Source organism: Branchiostoma floridae, chromosome 4, assembly GCF_000003815.2.
Source record: "Branchiostoma floridae strain S238N-H82 chromosome 4, Bfl_VNyyK, whole genome shotgun sequence".
NCBI lineage: Eukaryota > Metazoa > Chordata > Leptocardii > Amphioxiformes > Branchiostomatidae > Branchiostoma > Branchiostoma floridae.
The window spans coordinates 21258948-21278043 of record NC_049982.1 but is presented as its reverse complement, the minus strand read 5'-3'; the positions used below and the strand labels follow the sequence as shown (position 1 = coordinate 21278043).

Below are 19096 nucleotides of genomic sequence, written 5' to 3'. Positions count from 1 at the left end.
AATCACGGACAAACCACACAGTCATCCCAAATACGTCAAAAATGTTCCAAAACTCAGACTTTAAGACATTATACTGTACTTCTATAGTTTTGATATCATCATGTGCATTCTTTTATAATGGCAGGAAATAACTTGTGACTATTTCCCAGGAGGAAGAACGATGATGATGATGAGGAGGAGGAGGATGTCCACTTCAGGTCCGGAAAATGCATTAGATTTGGCACTAAATGACTAAATGCAGTGATGTGCCAATAGCAAGACCTTACCAGCCGACACAGCATTGCCGTCTACAGGCTTGCCGAGCTGTAGAGAATCTAAATCGCCCTTCTCAAAGGTTGCTGGTTTGGCACCCTCGGCAGTGTCGACTGTGCTGTCCGGGTCCTCTGCCTCGGATTCTCCGCCGGATCTGGCCGCAGCTGCTTCGTCTGGTGTGAAGTTCGTGTCGGAATCTGGAGGTGCTTCAGCGGCTGCCTGGTGGGCTGTGTGGTACATGTAACGGGCAGATGAGAGGATATCTTCGCTGACAAATATCGCCCGGTACATAAAAGCAGACGACAATGGAGAAACACCAGTGATATCATCATCACCGTTAATTATGTCCTTCGTCAGCATTAACGTTAGAACAATAAATCACCATGATCAGCGGTTTGTCAGTGTACTTCGATTTAACGAATTGTCCTTCTGACAATCCAAATGTCAATCTGTGGTATGTCTTGTTATATACATAGCCCTTCTACGTATTTTTGACGTTGAATATTGTATCTTTTACTAAACATCTATTTAAGTTGAAAACTAAACAACCGAAAAGAGAGAAACGTACACATCAGCTGTACAGCCAAGACTCCCAAAAGCAGCAGGACGACTCCCCGATAGGTCTGCATCATGCCTACACATGAATGATGGAGAAAAACAAATATTGTGTTGTTCTGATATGTTGTATAACGTAAGTCGTCTTAAATCGGACCAAAATTCAAATAGCAGTTGTACATGTTTGTGTGTTCGTGTATATGCGTGTGTGTGCGCGTGTATGAGTGTGTACGTGTGTGTGTGTGGGGGGGGGGGTGCGTGTGATTGAGCGTGTGTGTGTATGCGAGTGTGCGCCTATGTCTTTGTGCGCGCGCGCGTGTGTGTGTGTGTGTGTGTGTGTGTGTGTGTGTGTGTGTGTATGTGAGAGAGAGAGAGAGAGCGTGTGTGAGCGTGGGTGCGAGTGGGTGCGTATGTGTGTGTGTGTGTGTGTGTGTGTGTGTAGATGTGTGTGTTTGTGTGTGTGTGTGTGTAGATGTGTGTGTGTGTGTGTGAGTGTGTGTGTGGGGGGGGTGTGAGCGTGTCAGTGAGCGTGTGTGTGTGTGCGCGCACGTGGGCGCGTGCGTCCGTGCATGGAAATTCAACTTCTCACAAGGAACTTTTCTGCTTGAACAAATAGATAAGATAACTGGATAATTACCACCTCGACATGGGTTTTACCCACACGTCACCACAGCCCAAAATAAACCAAACGTATGATGTCATCCTTCATCCACAGATGTACGTGATTTTAGACTTTTGCATACGCGAGGAACTTTGTTCGCATCACTGATCATGTTTTTGAACCGCTTCGGAAAACACCACAGAAAACTTGGACACACTTGCAATACCCGCCTCGTTGTTTGTTCCGAGTCATTTTTAACTAAGCGTATGAGCCTCGATAAATACAAACTTTCTAATTTGTAACTTTTAAAGTCAAGTAAAAAATCAAACATGAACATTTGTGGACACAAATATGTCCTATAAAATCAGGTCGCGGTTGTCACATTGACATGAAAACAGTTGTTCTTGGTGGTGCTTTGATAGCCAATGACAGTATGATTGGTGGGAGAGGTCACTGAGCATTAAACATCTACACTAAATAAATGCCAAAGGGCATCTAGACGATTTCAACCAGTCTTCGTTTCCTTGTTAACCCGCCCCACTTTGTTTTCCGAGGGCACACTATTTGTTCTTTTGGGCAGGAATTCCAAATCGTTGTCAATCAATCACAGCACGAAACACCAAATCAAATACGTTCACTCGGGCTGGCCATGACTCTGAGATCGAGAGTTGTGTGCAGTGTGGATTTTGTGCCTGGGAAGGGTGAGGGGCACAGAAACGACATACTGTAATTATGGAACATGGGTATTTGTGAGATGATTCTATGTCAACCATGCTACAAACTGATCAAATGTATGCTGTAAGTTGCAACAAAATATCAAAAGACGAGAGGAAGGTGAGCGGCGGAAGCTTGCATAACCAAATCAGGCTGGTTCAGTGGCACAGTATTTTGGACTAACAGAAAAGGGGGCGTTGTCAGAAGACAATGGAGAAAACATCGAAAAGCTACACAGTTCAAGGGACAGTGAACAAGTAGGGCATGTCCGGGGGTGTATAGAGATAACAAAAGATCCAGTGTCTCTGTTTAGTGTCACAATTAGGGGCCGGCTGGTGTAACAGCAGTGTGTTTGGTCCATAACCCAGAGGTTTTGAAGACTTAACGTTAGATTTCATAATGAAGGCAATTTTTGTTTTGGCCAAACTTTTTTTATTCGCACGCTCGCATCACTTTATGATTTTCCAGAGGATGTCATCCATATAATCAAAAATCAAAGCAACATAGCGTTACAATTCTATCCAACGTTAAGGCCATCACTCAAGAGACTGAGTACATACAGGCGCTCATTACAGACAGGCAGTCTCAAGAACCGCGCCACCGCTGGACCAGCACTGAGACAATCTCCCCTCAATTCAAAGCTCTTCTCGTGTGAGACAATCTCAACTCGTTCACAGACACACACTAGCGCTTTTTCAACTTTATCATGTTTTCCTCGTTTCTGGCCTGATCACCGTCATTTTACTTTTCGCTGCCTACCTCTGGACGGGCCAAAAACTACCAATGAAGAAAATAAGAGAATATAGGAACGCACATTGGCTGGTCAATCACACACATACTAATACGGGTGCAACTACTTCCAGACTCCTACTTCTTTGCTAGGGTATGGTGGCAGTGTTTTAACGAGCGATAGATTTTCTTTTAAAAACAGGCGAAACTTCTTCATAGACCATTAAGGCGATTTGATTGTGGTGAATTCCCTCGGATTAAGGGTCTTAACGGATGGTAACGTCATTTTCAAGGACAGGCTCAAGTTTTTAACGGGCGGTAGTTAAGAAGGTTTTATTAAACGGGTGCAGGGTACTGACCATAGTCTCAAAGTGGCACGGGGGGTTAGATTGATTTTTGGTTAGGCCATACTTGTCAGACTTGTTCAACTAAGTGTTGTGAATTTGGGAATGCAATTTACACCGACCTCCTCACTTAAATACGACCTATCTTCGGGCGGGACTTACAGGTGGGAAGCCCGGTCCGTTTCAGTCTGACCTGTCATGTCAATCCCTTCACAAATCACGATGAAAACAACTAAATAAATGGTCCCTTGACTAGCGTGTCATGATCAATAGTTGATCATGTCCTCTGAGAAATTATAGACCAACAAAACCGAGAAGCTATGGTGTTAGCAGGACGGCACCAGGACAATTCGGCACCTCGCCGAGGACTGTTCGGCAGATGACCGAGGACGGTTCGACATCTGGCCGAGGACTATTCGGCACGTAAATTATTTTACACATTGTTTAATGCCACCCAATTTTACACATTGTGTGTTATCTTTACTATGCAACTCAATGATTAATAGAAAATCTTTGTAAACATAAAACACGAAGACTCGAGTAGCGCGCGTCATGAAGTATCCTCGGATGAACCAAGTAAATAGCGCCGCGTGGAAAATCCAAAGGATTATGAAAACAATATGGAAAAAATACGTCTGGGGCATTTGCCCATTTTACACACATGCTAAATTTGAGGTCATAGACAGTGAGCACTACATATGTTACTAATACATTACTGCGATGTAATGCAAAGGGAACTTACCGTCGAAACTGACCAGTGATCTACGGACTGCTGTCGGTCACCTTCGCGATGCTTACAAACCAGTGCACGGGCCTCACGGACAACTCAAACGACGAACAAAGTTCTACTTTCCCGCTCTAAGACGGAGAGCAGCTCACCTGTAGCTGCTAGAAGGGAGTTCTGGCAGACAGAGCCTCTACTCTGCTATTTATCTCCTTCACAAGGAAGTGTTTTGCTTGAATAAACATAACACGATAATTGGAAGATCACGCCACCGCAAAAATTAATAAATCAACTGTCAACTTTGTTCGTGGCAATACCTCCATGTTTGCGTTAATTCTACTAAACGACAACCGAGATTTCAGGTGCAAAATTAATGACAGGACTAATTGACAAGGGCTCGACTCAGGCTTGTAGAACATTCCCGACACAAGCAGGATGCTCGTAGGAAACACGCCCGACGTCGAATTCACTGACTTTGCACAAGTCGGGTGAGGTGTGGAGGAAGGTCGCCAGAGTTTTGTGCGATGCTCCTGAGGGGCCTGCTCAGTTTTAGCGATCATCGTCTGATTTTTAGGGGTGAAATCGGTCTATCAATCGAATGTCGACCGAATCGGCAACGAGCTCTGCGAACTCAGAGATCACCGCCGACTTGTTGCTTATGTTAAGAACATGTTTCGCACCGCGACCACCCCTGAAAACGCCGTCGATCCCTAAAAATCACAAGATGTTCGAGAAGAAACCGGACGTGCGTACTGTCTAAAATGTCATTTAGACCTCGCAGACTCGTCGTCCGATCGATTTTCGCTACATGTGACAGGGGTATAATGAACATGTAAGATCACTGTCTAGCCCTGGTATTTGTTCAGCATAGAAATATCTACCTTAACCATACCTTTACCTGTTGCCAAGAATGTTAGGGGGGATCCTATCGGCCAACTTGATGTGTGGTATGGTACACTCGACGTTTCCTGTCTGTGTACCACCTGTGTGAAGGGACGTCCTCTGTCTCCGCAAAGATGCAAAGCTGACCTGTCGCTTTGCAAATGTTCCTCTGACAAGCACACCGCGACCGTCACTCTTTTATCCTTTCCTTGGTGACCGAATATCACGATATACTGATATTTTCATCTGAATAGTTGAGATCATGATATAATAATAATAATATGATCTAAATATGCCTCGGGGTGCCCAACCCTTCCACCACGCCTGGTCAACGGCCCCTACAGTAGTTATGTATGCAAATTAGCAGTTGAACGCTGATCTTTGTTTGATCAGTGATGTCTTTTAAACTATCGGAATAGATTCTGTAGTATGTATGGTCAAACCTATAGTAGTGATCATCACTGCATCAGGATCACTTGGTCATCATGGACACTTTTTGTGGTTTTCCTAATGATCCTCTCATTGAGTTCCTAGTGGCCACCTGTCCACTGTGACAAGTTTCAAGTCAACTGAGACTGTGTATGGGTTTGGATGTGCTATAGCAAATATGTACAGATAAGCCGATGGAGGAATGATCAATTTATTCTTGTATTGTCGAGTCAGTTGTTCGAGACAAGATTTAAGAAAGTGCCGTACCAATGACAGTGCAGGGGGATTCGAACATAAGAACAGTGATGAATAAGGAGAGAAAATGACATTTAAGAAAGTTATTTTAAAGTAAAACACGTAACACAGCTAAAGTGATTTCGACTGGTAGGTCAATGTAACACACTTCATTACACCCAATGACAAAGACAGAAACGGAATTACTGGGCGACTCTGTGAGTCAGCAGCTAGGTTTAAATCCTGTATTTGTCCGGTTACTGTCGGGCAATGGCTGACAGGAAACCTAAAACATCGCTGCATGTACAAAGAGCCACGCAATATTTTAACCAAAAAAAGATGTCAATCTTACAGAAAACCACCACAGTTTGATCACTAATATGGTTCAGGAAGATGCACAATTTTCTATGAGATCATACTAAATAAATGTATGTCTACATACAAGTTAACTAGTATGTTTTTGCCTGTTCGGGCATAGACAAAAACGGATTTTTCCACTCCATTGTTCAGTGCTGAGTGAATCAGGTTTAATTCTGTACTTGTCCGATAGGTCATAATTACACACTTCACTAAACCCGTGAACTCCGCTACCTTCAGAACGGTGATGCAACTTTCCACAGCCACGCTCATAGCTGGGCGGGCCTACAGGCCGGCACTTGACCGGTCACCAGCGGTCAGCACACCTGGGATGACCGCTGATGACCAGTCAAGTATCGGCATATAGGCATGTCCAGATCACCAGTCAAAAGTAATTTAAGTCCCACGGGAACGATATATATAGAAATTCACACACACGAGGCACCGTCATTCTTGTTACAAGTATTTTACTCTATCATAATACATGGAACAAAAACAAAAAAACAGCACAAGCAGTTTCTCTTTTAAGATTTGTAGCGTTGTCTTATTAAGCCAAAGGGTTTTTTATACCTGATGTAACTTTAAGTCTCATATTTAGGAAGTCATGTTTGGGGGGATATGTAGTTTTCGTGGGTCGTGGCTCGCATACAGAGAGTACATACATGTAATGACGAGAGGACAATCAATTGATAGTAGTCTGGTTTAACTTATTGAAAGTACATATTAATGAACTGATGAATGTTCGGTCATTATCACACACTTCATCAAATCCATTGAACGCAGACAGAAACCATTGTTTAGAGTGCTGGGTGGCTCTGTACGTCAGGAGCAGGTTTAAATGCTGCATTTGTCCGGTTACTGTCGGGCAATGGCTGACAGGAAACCTCAAACATCGCTACAATAGGCCACCTAATGTTTGAACAATCTGACAGAAGCCCCCGATGGTTTGATCAATAATATAGTTCGGGAAGCTTCGAAGATGCACAATTTCTATAACACTAGATCTAAGGGACTATACTGGCCCCTGACTATTTGTGTTTACATACTAGTTTATTGTGTTAGGTCAATATTACATACAAATGGAAACCCGTCGAACGGAATTTTCCACACCATTTTACAGTGATGCGTGGCTCTGTACGTCAGCAAATTCAAATCCTGTACTTGCCCGGTAACTGTCGGGCAATGACCGACTGACCGACAAGCCATTTAATACATCCATACAGAAAACTGCTAGGGGGACGAAATGTACACCACATATCTCTTATGCCACAAGCTATCTGTCATCCAAAAATCAAGACCATAGCACATCCAGTTCAAAAGATCCAAAAAATGAATTTCTGCTGCAGTACCAAGGTCACATACCAGGGGGCGCAAAATTGACCTTGACCTTTGTCTTCCCAACACCTACACACAAACCAAATATCATTGTAACCCATTTAGAGGTTCTTGAGTTATGCTCACTACAAAAATCCGGACACACAGACACACAAACACACACACACACACACACAGACACACCCAAAACTATATCTCTATTTTTCGTGGAGATAGTAACAGAATGGCATGTGGCGTATACCTTGATTGAAGTACCTCACAGCCGTGGGTGGACTAACACTGGTATCTGGACGTGGAGTTGTTGTGTACACTTTTCATGATAAACTCCCGGCCTTGCGCGGACTAACACTATTATATGGACGTGGAGTTGTTGTGTACACCTTCATAATAAACTCCACGGTCCTGAGCGGAGTAATACTCGTTTGGAGCCGTGGATTCCACTGTGACATAGTGACACACTTTATCCAAGGTATTGAACACAAATCACGATGTTATGGGACGAACTGTTTACTCTAAGGAGGAAGTACGAATACCTTCCAGAAAAGGACCAGACTCATGAAGATACAACTCAACGATATCCCTTCAGCAAGTGTATTTCATTACAAATTGCCACCAAAATATCAACAAACAGTAAGAATCAAATTTATAGAATGTATTTTAAATACATTCACATAAAGAAGTACATTGTATGAAAAGAGAAAACCGACAAAACAGTTGCAAGTAACACTTTTTGACCAAATGTATCATCATTCTTCTATCTAGACAATAATGACGACCTGCCCTTTCTTTTTTTGCCATAGAATATCTAGCAATATCATGGGCGAATGTTCCGCAGTTGTCGCATTTAAAATATTGAAACTATTGAAACTCTTCATTCATGTTGTGATCTAAATGCCAAGAATGATATGATCATGATGAATCTCTCCCTCGTCATGAATACCACTAAAGATAAAACTATCCCAAAATCATACCTTTAACACTATCAATATCAATAAAATGAAGATAGCAATGAACAAATAGCTGGTTGAAATTGTGTTCTAACCTAAAAAAACATTTACTTGTCATCACCTACAAGTTTTTTTTTCTTCAGAGCTTCTGCTTGACACTTAAGATGACTTCATAACACTGCACGTTACCCTCATTGATGGAATAACATCTTACTAACCAAAAATAGCAGAGACAAGTTCACCAATCTTTTTGTTTCCTGTCACCCAATATGATTATATGTTTTGTTAACTCTTAATGCTACGATTCAGTACGAAGTCAGGTTTACAACATTGTCTATCCTGTTTCTTTCATGTAGATAAACACATGAGCTTCCCTATCCGCGATATTCGTCTAGATCATCATCTGTTCTATCTATCTCAATTATGAAGTTAAAAAATCCATTTTTGTATCTTGTGAGTTTTTTTCGACTGTTGGTCAGGCCATCGTCAGCTCACGGACTTGCAGCTGAAATATATAAAAGATCAAAAGCCCACATTATTCCCAATGACTATGCTTGAAGGACTAGTCGACTACTTTCAAAGGATGGTCAAAAGAATCCAACAAAACAAATCTCATTGTAAAAAGACTGTCATTCTAAAAAGGTACCGATACTGATTGCGTACTCACCCCTCTGGCAGACGAAGTTCCTGCGAGAATTACAGCTATAGTACAGCCACTGGTAGGAAGAGGCTGGCCACATCAGAACGCAGTCCCTCCACACATTGTTGGTGTTACGGGACGGACGGAAAGGCCGGAAACTGCCCAGCTCTGTCCCGTCACTGTGGCGCCATGTACCCTCCACTACCCTGTCACTCAACCCGATCCAGTAAGGCCTGGACATGGAGGAACATGGTAGGCTTTATGACTGAATTACAGAACGATGGATAATTATAAATATACATAGCTCGTTAAATATACGTGTGTGGCTGTTCGCTCATCAGATCATCGTGATTAGATGTCTTCAATTACGCCGTGGTGCTGTCAGTCTCCATCTTCAAAACGAATGTTACCAAAACTCACTATTACCGCCCAATTTCACCGCAAGATTGGATCCCAAACTACTTGTACTTGTTCACGGTACACCGGCTCGTGCCTAACCCACACCTCAGTCTAACTACATTAGGTTTTATTGCATACCTATTTGTATCAGAGCGTATTTGTTTGCTATTTTGTATCATTATGCTATAGTAAGATGACGACGATGTTGATCATCACTAATACAATGTATTATTTTTGGACAGACGTTGAGAAGGAACATACCCTATTACCCCTGTCCTGTTACATAACTTTGTTGCAACAATGCTGAATAGATACACAAATCTGAATAAACTACTATCAGCTCAACATTCCCGTAGCATAAATAGCCATGCAACATATGCTGCCCTGGTGTGATGTTTTTCGTATTCACTCGAGGAGCAGTACCATAAAGACAACATGTCAATCATGTTGAGCCTATTGTTTACTCTGTCGACACATTAGTACCACTAAAGGGCGATAGTTACTCACCTGCGGTTTGTTGTAGCGATAGTCATTTTGAGGAAGTTGTGCGTGTCTTCGTCCTTCACACAAGCCAGACGGGCGTCTCGGGCATCACAGTCTGTTTCTGCAGATGCCACGGTTTTCCGCAGGGAAGCTGGAGAGAACCAGTAGCACTGGTCCTTGAACAGCGTAAATCCGACAGGGCAAGCTGGAGGGGAAGATGGCAGGACATTGTTGTCTATATGGAGCAATTTTGTAAGCACATGCACAGTGCAGGGGTAGCACTCGGTCAGGCCAAGATGGACTAGGTGTTACAATCTTGTATTAAAACAAGAAGGCACTAAAAAAACTCGAGCTAACAGTAATGAAAGTTTCGCCTTAACCTAATGCTGTGTCTTACGCACCCGTTAAACACACAAGATTGGAGTTGGCTGAATCATTCACAGGTCGTGCTTAATAATATCCAATCATCAGCCAAAGATCATGTCTCTGACGTTCATACGGAACGACGTTTCTAGATGTCAAATCACCGTGGCTTTAAACTACATGGTAAGACGAACAAGCTTAAGAAGAAGGTACAGAATACAGAGACATTGATGTATAAGCTGAAGATACCTACTCAGTTGGCAGTTGACACCTCCGAACCCACTCGGACACCTGCAGGTGTAGGACAGCTGCCCGTCTGTACACACGCCGCCATTTTGACAGGGATTGGGGTCACACTCGTCAGTTTCTGATGGCAGGTGATACAAACCAAGTTGTACTTACAATAGGAGATGAATAGAAAATAAAAGAGTGTGGAAATGAACAAAGTTCGTCCGACATATCATTCTGTGGAGACGTTGGCACATGTCGTCGACAACAAGGAGGCGGCTTCTCAAGATGGCGATGTAACACTAATGTGTTTTAGTTTAAATATTTTAGAATTGAAGTATAGGGAATCAATTGTGATGATTAACCCCTCTTTTACATATAACACGCATGCACCTCTTCACTCTTCATGGCCTAGACAAACTGTATAACTGCAGCCATGATACATGCGTTACTTCAGCTTTTAGTTCGCTAGACTTGCCGCACCTGTCTCACAGTGGTCTCCCAGAAACCCCGGCAGACAATAACAGGTGTAGGACGACGGACCGTCTATACAGATCCCTCCCTGGTTACAGGTCTCCGGCTCACAACGTTCAACATCTAGAACAACAAGATGGCAAAATGTCACTCACATCTGTAACATTGTGTCGTCATGAAATAGAATGCCATCACGAAAACTGTATTCAGTTACCAAAATACTGAGGCATATCACATTACAAAACGAATGTATTGAATGAGGATTAAAATGTAGTTGTATATACATATAGCTTCCTGCTCATTGCAAGCTCTAATGAAGTCCTACCTGGTGTGGTTGGGGTTGGAACATCAGTGGGCGGCAGGAGAGCTGAAACAAAACCAAATGTGATGTATCGCGGTTATTTTAGCTTACTACACACAACAGCAAACATAGCCTTGGCTATATATATGTAGCATTAAGCATTCTTCTGTATAGTGTACCAGCAAATACACCATCCTAGTGCTGCCATGCGAGGCTACAGCAAACATAGATGCCTTGTTATATATTGTTGGATATGAATAGACCCTGCTCGTATCGCCATAAGAAAAAGGGTACTTACGATACTCGCAAATGTACGACAGCCGCGTGCCGCACGGCATTGGCTGCCAATGGTACCCGAAGGTTTCGCTCATGCGCACACAGTCTTTCTTCCTGCTGTTCCAAGTTCCATCTGCCCACTCGTTGAAAGGATCGCTGACAAGGTCACCGTCAACGTACCTAAAACATCAAGACATGTAGAGTTTGATAGTATAGTTGGTATTTAGACTATTTATTACATAGCTGTTGTGTTAATTGTGCGTTAACAACCATATAAGTAATGTTGAGTTGAGATGTCCTTACTTCCATACACCCTCTGTAGTACCATCGTCGATTCCTATCCACGGAGAACCCCCACCGAAACGTTCAACATAATCCATCAGGAAGCGGTGCGTGCTCGGCCGCTTCACCACGGCCAGTTGCCCGTACACGTCCAACTCAGCGCAGCTCCGGGCAGCTTCGCTGTAGGTGGACTGGTCGTCAAGGAGACAGTAGCACGTCCCCTCATGGTGGAACCAACCAGATTCACACACTGCACATTGGTATACATGAATAGACTGAGGCAAACTTTGACCAACCGACGGCCAAGTCACAAGAAATTCAAATGGAACTTACTGGAACCTAACAAAAGTGGCCATTCAAGTCATCTTTAGATAAAGATTATATTTGGTCTAGTAGATATGTATTGAAATAACAATAAAAAGGAACATTGTAGTTACATTTGTAAAATGACAACAAATATAGACGCACCACTACTTGTCCCCTGAGGAGTCGTCTGTGGAGGTTCTGTTGCAGAAATTTCACAGCGTTCACCCAGGAAACCATCAGGACAATCACAGGTGTAAGAGTTGTCCCCGTCTTGACATTGGCCACCATTTTGACATGGACCCGATGCGCACTCGTTGATATTGATCTGGCAGTTGACTCCACTGAAGCCATCCGGACAATCGCAGGTGTAAGAGTTGTCCCCATCTTGACATTGGCCACCATTTTGACATGGACCCGATGCGCACTCGTTGATATTGATCTGGCAGTTGACTCCACTGAAGCCATCCGGACAATCGCAGGTGTAAGAGTTGTCCCCATCTTGACATTGGCCACCATTTTGACATGGACCCGATGCGCACTCGTTGATATTGGTCTGGCAGTTGACTCCACTGAAGCCATCCGGACAATCGCAGGTGTAAGAGTTGTCCCCATCTTGACATTGGCCACCATTTTGACATGGACCCGATGCGCACTCGTTGATATTGATCTGGCAGTTGACTCCACTGAAGCCATCCGGACAATCGCAGGTGTAAGAGTTGTCCCCATCTTGACATTGGCCACCATTTTGACATGGACCGAATGCGCACTCGTTGATATTGATCTGGCAGTTGACTCCACTGAAGCCATCCGGACAATCGCAACTGTAAGAGTTGTCCCCGTCTTGACATTGGCCACCATTTTGACATGGACCCGATGCGCACTCGTTGATATTGGTCTGGCAGTTGACTCCACTGAAGCCATCCGGACAATCGCAGGTGTAAGAGTTGTCCCCGTCTTGACATTGGCCACCATTTTGACATGGACCCGATGCGCACTCGTTGATATTGGTCTGGCAGTTGACTCCACTGAAGCCATCCGGACAATCGCAGCTGTAAGAGTTGTCCCCGTCTTGACATTGGCCACCATTTTGACATGGACCCGATGCGCACTCGTTGATATTGATCTGGCAGTTGACTCCACTGAAGCCATCCGGACAATCGCAACTGTAAGAGTTGTCCCCGTCTTGACATTGGCCACCATTTTGACATGGACCCGATGCGCACTCGTTGATATTGATCTGGCAGTTGACTCCACTGAAGCCATCCGGACAATCGCAGGTGTAAGAGTTGTCCCCATCTTGACATTGGCCACCATTTTGACATGGACCCGATGCGCACTCGTTGATATTGGTCTGGCAGTTGACTCCACTGAAGCCATCCGGACAATCACAGCTGTAAGAGTTGTCCCCATCTTGACATTGGCCGCCATTTTGACATGGACCCGATGCGCACTCGTTGATATTGGTCAGGCAGTTGACTCCACTGAATCCATCAAGACAATCGCAGCTGTAAGAGTCGTCCTCACCGATACACTGGCCACCATTTTGACATGGGTTAGGCAGACAGGCTGGAATTGAATTGATATGAAATTGACAAATTTTTTAGGAAAACAATCCAGTTTATTCACAATGCGGTTCACACTTCACGTGCTATGTGCATACATTGTGTGTAACATATGCTGTATTCCTGAAATAGAGCTCCTGAAGATAGGTCAACAAATATATACCTTACCGTAACGTTACCGATCACAGTAGAACTGCGACATAACATAACACGAAACAGGAGATTGAGGTACCTGAAAACATTTTACGGTAACGTCTTCCATTCTTTCTAATCTGTGACAGACATACAGAATCAAAAGATTACACTACAGCGTCCGGCCTTCCTTAGAGTGCTGGAGTACTAACTTCGTTCTCGAAGGTAATACAAATAACGTTAAATATTTCTTACTATCCGAAATACAGGACCGTCCATCCGACCCCAGGCTCCACCCATCCTGACAGGCGCAGGTCCACCCTCCGCCGGGGACGGGGAGACACAGCTGGGCACAGTTCCCGTTAGACACAGAGCAGGCTGTTGAACAAACAGAGGAAAGGAACTCTTATTGAGTATGGTACACATACGGTCTGCACACAGCAAGATGCACAACAATCAGGAATTACTCAAATACAACCTTTAAACGCACAATACGTTTTCCTCTCAAATAACACTGACCGTTTGGTTGACTCGGAGTGTTTGAGTCTGTCCTGACGTGGATGTCATACAGCTTTTGAAAGTGTGGCAGGTTGAGCCTGACGTATCCAGTCAACGACTTGCTAATCCTGTAACGGGAAATATTCTTGACTGTTATCCAAAGTGTTATATTTTGTGTACGGAAACAACGTATAAAATCTTAATGTCCATTACATCACAAATGATCTTTCATTCGAATCAAACAATGTTATTTCATGCTAGTCCAGAACGATAACACGGAACATACCTGTGGACGCCCGGTATGTTCCACGCTGTCCAGTAGAGATGTGTCTCATCCACAGCGATCCCGAACAGGTGTGCATTTACGTCACCGGCTGACTGCGTAAACAATTGTGTGGGGCTCGGGTTGCTGCCAGTCACTCCAGAGGTCCAGATCGCGCCAGTACCACCGTTACACCAGTACAGCCGGTTTTCTGTGGTGCACAAGAACACAGATGATGTCATCTATATTTCTGAAAGGAAAGCCTCCTGTACGCTTTGAATTCCATGTAGATGCAGACAATATCAATCCTGTACAAGTGACCACCTCTACATTAGGAGAACCTAGACAATGTGACCACTTCTTTGTGGTCCTTAGATCTTTTTCTCATTGGCATAAGCATTAAGAATCCTTTCTATAGTGACCACCTATCCACAGAGCCCAAATTTTATCAGTCCCCTGGGTATATTTCTTTGGTAGCTTTGTCTCTGCCTTGAAGTTGAGTATTATGTTACAATTTAAGACTTTATATCCGTACACAAGTTAAAGCGCTTACCAACAAGCTTTCGACCAGTCCTCTGATCCTTCTCAAGTTGTAATGACCCAAAACCTAAGTCAGTAAAAGGGTCAAAGGTACTTGGCAGTCGGTATCGGCCCCCGTCTCGGTTGAGGGAAGGTTGTTGGGCTCTTTCACTCCCCTGATAAAGTAATCCTGTTCGGAATCAAGTATCTTCAAGAAATCCACAGAGTGTCCCAGAGATTCTTAATGGATGTGTTGCGACACCTCCGATGTTTTATCTGAGCTGGGCCGTCTATGCTCTAGAAACCTGGTTCTGAGAGCGCGGCTAGTTTTACCTACGTAAGATTCCTGACAAGGGCCACGGATGTTTTGGCCTTGGCAAGGAATGTGGTAAATGACACCACACTTGTCAGCCTTTGGGGTTTTATCCTCAGGTGCAACCAAATACTGTCTCATGGTCTTTGTGGGTTTAAAGCAGGTTTTGACTCCGTGGGTGTCAAAAATTATCCTGAGGGCCTCTGAGAGGTCTTTTACGTACGGGAGTATGACAAAACCTCTGTTGATACGACCAGGATCACAGTTTACAGACCTGGGTTTATCTGTACCGGGTAAGCCAACCTTATCAATGGCCCAACCCAACTGATTGAAAGCTTGTTGGTAAGCGCTTCAACTTGTGTACGGATATAAAGTCTTAAATTGTAGCATAATGTTGACTACCGTCACAGATGAACTTACATTCAGAGTTGAGTATTGATTCACTGGCACATGAGTTAGAGCACTTTTGTAAAGCAATGATAATTTCACCGCGGTCAAGAAATGATTGAGTTGAAATTACAGTTGAAATTACAGTTTTCACATTATGGCACATTACACTGACCTGCTGCATCCAAGGCCAGTCCGTTTGGCCAGTGGCCCTGCACGACATTGACAATAACAGACCTCTGAGTACCGTCCATTTGCGCACGCTCAATCTTAGACGGGTTTCCCCAGTCGGTCCAGTACATCCAACTGCATGCATGGAAATACGTATACATGAAGAACGCTTCAACACGAAATTGGTGTTTTCTACACTTGTGGAAATGGAAATTATCAGAATCTGCTATGACCGCATCCACAAAGGCCCATCAGAGGTACCCACCCCGAGTTGGGATCCACTACGATCGCCCTGGGTTCGTCCAGCCCCTGGGTTATGAGGGACTTCCTGAAGCTGCCGTCCAGGCGGGAGACGATGATGCGGTCTGTACCGGTGTCTGTCCAGTACAGGTTCCTGGAAATGACGTCTACTGCAATACCGTCAGGAACTGCAATGCACAAGAATCAGACATCGTTTACTTAAAGCGGCCCATAGTGAAATTCCGGGGACAGATCTGGTTCTAGGGTTGATCATCAAACACGTCTCTATAGCTATTTGTTTAATGTTGCACATCTACATTTGTAAGCCACAATAGCTCATATGATGTCAAATGTGACGTATTGTAATGAGACTTTCTACAGGTAAACGCTTTGGGATTGAATTTTTTTTCCTTGGGTGTGCAATTTATACAACGTAATTCAGCTGTGGATTCATTTGTTTCAAATGCCGAACGAGATAGAAGTTAAATTTGCATTTGAAGTCAACAACAACTTACAACTGAAATTGTGGTACAAATGATTCTGGAAATACCTGAAGCCTGCTGTCCATCAAGTCTCAGCCCCGTTCCAGTCTCGTAGGGAGAACGGAACACAACACTATTCGCGCCGTTAACACTGGTCCAGTAGATAAAATCCTCCTGTGGAAACGACGTGGACAGTCAAAATATTGTAATTCTTCTCCGATTATAATGTTCTTGGACTGTTGATTAGAATTAAAACACATGAACACCGGAGACTGTTCCAGTAAAATAACTATATATAACTAGAGTTACAAAAAAATATAACTAGAGTTAAAAATATAACTAGAGTTACAAAATCTTAATACCTTCACCAAGTAGTGTTAACCTACGAGAGCAGCAATAAAAGTACATGCTATGTCTATGGTCATATCGACGCTGCCTTTGCCTCCTATTTTTGCTAACTCCATGAGGCAGATACAGTACAACAACGTATATGGTCTATAGTTAAATTCTGAATCTCAATTATTAATATCGTACCGTCCGGTCGTAATCAACAGCTATTGGTCTATGAAAATCATTGTCGATTTCATAGCGACCCCACTGAAATTGGATATCATCTTCCGTAGTTAGCCGACTGATGGACCTGTCCGTTGCATCGGCCACCAGGATCAGCTTGTGTCCGGCCGGGGCAGCTCTGTTTCCTGTGGTTCAGGTAACGCAACTCAAGTTAAGTCAAAGCCTTTATTTAATCTCAATGGCCTGTATCGGTTAGTATGACCGCTTTCCAACAACAAGGTCTGTAGTTTCTATATCACAATGTAAATAGTAAAATTCTTTTCATAAAATAACTCTTGTCAGCTTGCCAATGCATCTATAGGGATGTCAACTTAAGGTTTGAAAAATACACAAAATTACTCGTGGCATTACTCGTAGTTTATCACTTGATGTGTCAATAGCAAAATCTTACCAGTTGACACAGCACTACCGCCCACAGGTTTGCCGAGCTGTAAAGAATTTGGATCGCCCTTCTCAAAGGCTGTTGGTTTGGCACCCTCGGCAGTATCGACGGTGCTGTCCGGGTCCCCTCCATCGGATTCCCCGCCGGATCTGGCCGCAGCTGCTTCGTCTGGTGTGAAGTTCGTGTCGGAATCTGGAGGTGCTTCAGCGGCTGCCTGGTGGGCTGTGTGGTACATGTAACGGGCAGATGAGAGGATATCTTCCCGGTACGTGAAAGCAGACGACAATGGAGAAACACCATTATCGCCGCTAATGTACTTCATCAATAGTTCATCAGTGGTTTGCCAGTCTTAGTTTAATTGGACGAAATGTCCTTCTGAAAATTCGAAGGTCAATCTGTGGAACATCTTGTCATTCATTACAGACAAGACATAAGATGCATAGGGCATAGATCCCTATCATACTGCGTCCGGGCTAAATAGTCTTTCCACGTATTCTGTTTTAGAGTTGAATATTGTATTTTGTTTTCACTAGCATTTAGTGAAGTATCTACTTCATGAAAGTTGACAATTCAAGTTGAAAACTAAACAACTGAAAAGAAAGAAACGTACACATCAGCTGGATAGCCAACACTCCCCAAAGCAGCAGGACGATTCCCCGATAGGTCTGCATTATGACCTACATGATGAACGATGGAGAAAAGCAAGTCAACCGACATGAAGAAATGCAAGGTATCTAGCTGTCTAACTATGTATATGTATGTGTGTGTGTGTGTGTGTGTGTGTGTGTGTGTGTGTGTGTGTGTGTGTGTGTGTGTGTGTGTGCGTCCATAGGTGTGTATTCAAATTCACACAAGGAACTTTTCTACTTGAACAAATAGATAACGTTACACATTGCCCACACGCCATAATGAACAAAACCAAAATGTATCTATCCGCCTAACTATCTATATGTATGTGTTCATATGTGCCTATATCTATGTGTGTGTGTGAGTGTGTGTGTGTGTGTGTGTGTGTGTGTGTGTGTGTGTGTGTGTGTGCGTGCGTGTGTGTGTGTGTTAAAATTCACACAAGGAACTTTTCTGCTTGAACAAATACAAGTAATTGGCTCCTCATGAACGGGTTTACCCACACGTCATAATGAACAAAGCAAATCAATGAATTGTATCTATCTGCCTAACTATCTATGTGTATATGTGCATATGTGCTTATATCTATATCTATGTGTGTGTGTGTGTGTGTGTGTGTGTGTCTGTGTGTCTGTGTGTGTGTACGTGTGTGTGCGCGCGTACGTATGTACATAATGCATATGTGCGTATATATGTGTGTGCTTGCGCGAGAGCGCGTGTACAAAGTGTGTGTGTGTGTGTGTGTGTGTGTGTATGTATGTGTGTGTGTGTGTGTTAGTCCGAGTGTTTGTGTGTTACCCCGTGTGTGTGTGTGTGTGTGTGTATGTTAGTCCGTGTGTGTGTGTATGTCCGTGTGTGTGTGTGTGTGTGTGTGTGTCTATGTGTATATGCGCATATGTGCTTATATCTATATCTATGTGTGTGTGTGTGTGTGTGTGTGTGTGTGTACGTGTGTGCGCGCGTACGTATGTACAAAATACGTATGTGCGTATGTGTGTGTACTTGCGCGAGAGCGCATGTACAAAATATGTGTGTGTATGTGTGTATGTGTGTGTGTGTGTGCGTGTGTGTACGTGTGTGCGCGCGTACGTAT

At 43.7% G+C, this 19096-nt stretch overlaps 2 protein-coding genes across 3 annotated transcripts in view; both read right to left on the bottom strand.

Moving 5' to 3' along the window:
* LOC118413386 (prolow-density lipoprotein receptor-related protein 1-like) overlaps positions 1-4084 on the bottom strand; it is a 13197-nt gene extending 9113 nt beyond the window's left edge. The window contains exons 1-3 of the mRNA XM_035816749.1: positions 3938-4084; positions 821-886; positions 267-479 (exon numbers count right to left, since the gene is read on the bottom strand). Coding sequence (XP_035672642.1) covers positions 267-479; positions 821-884 — 277 coding nt within the window. The 5' untranslated portion in view covers positions 885-886; positions 3938-4084. The remainder of the gene's footprint in view (positions 1-266; positions 480-820; positions 887-3937) is intronic.
* A 3649-nt stretch (positions 4085-7733) lies between these two features.
* The window catches only part of LOC118413385 (fibropellin-1-like), a 15025-nt gene continuing 3662 nt past the window's right edge, over positions 7734-19096 (bottom strand). The window contains exons 2-19 of one of the 2 annotated variants that reach the window (XM_035816747.1): positions 17987-18053; positions 17386-17598; positions 16956-17119; positions 16490-16595; positions 15965-16127; positions 15704-15834; positions 14334-14520; positions 14069-14175; positions 13805-13927; positions 12018-13421; positions 11571-11799; positions 11290-11447; positions 11016-11057; positions 10700-10813; positions 10242-10355; positions 9650-9830; positions 8771-8976; positions 7734-8608 (exon numbers count right to left, since the gene is read on the bottom strand). In XM_035816747.1, coding sequence (XP_035672640.1) covers positions 8595-8608; positions 8771-8976; positions 9650-9830; positions 10242-10355; positions 10700-10813; positions 11016-11057; positions 11290-11447; positions 11571-11799; positions 12018-13421; positions 13805-13927; positions 14069-14175; positions 14334-14520; positions 15704-15834; positions 15965-16127; positions 16490-16595; positions 16956-17119; positions 17386-17598; positions 17987-18047 — 3717 coding nt within the window. In that variant the 5' untranslated portion in view covers positions 18048-18053 and the 3' untranslated portion in view covers positions 7734-8594. Of the gene's footprint in view, positions 8609-8770; positions 8977-9649; positions 9831-10241; positions 10356-10699; positions 10814-11015; positions 11058-11289; positions 11448-11570; positions 11800-12017; positions 13422-13804; positions 13928-14068; positions 14176-14333; positions 14521-15703; positions 15835-15964; positions 16128-16454; positions 16596-16955; positions 17120-17385; positions 17599-17986; positions 18054-19096 lie in introns of those variants that run through there. The other variant, XM_035816748.1, reaches the window with a different exon arrangement.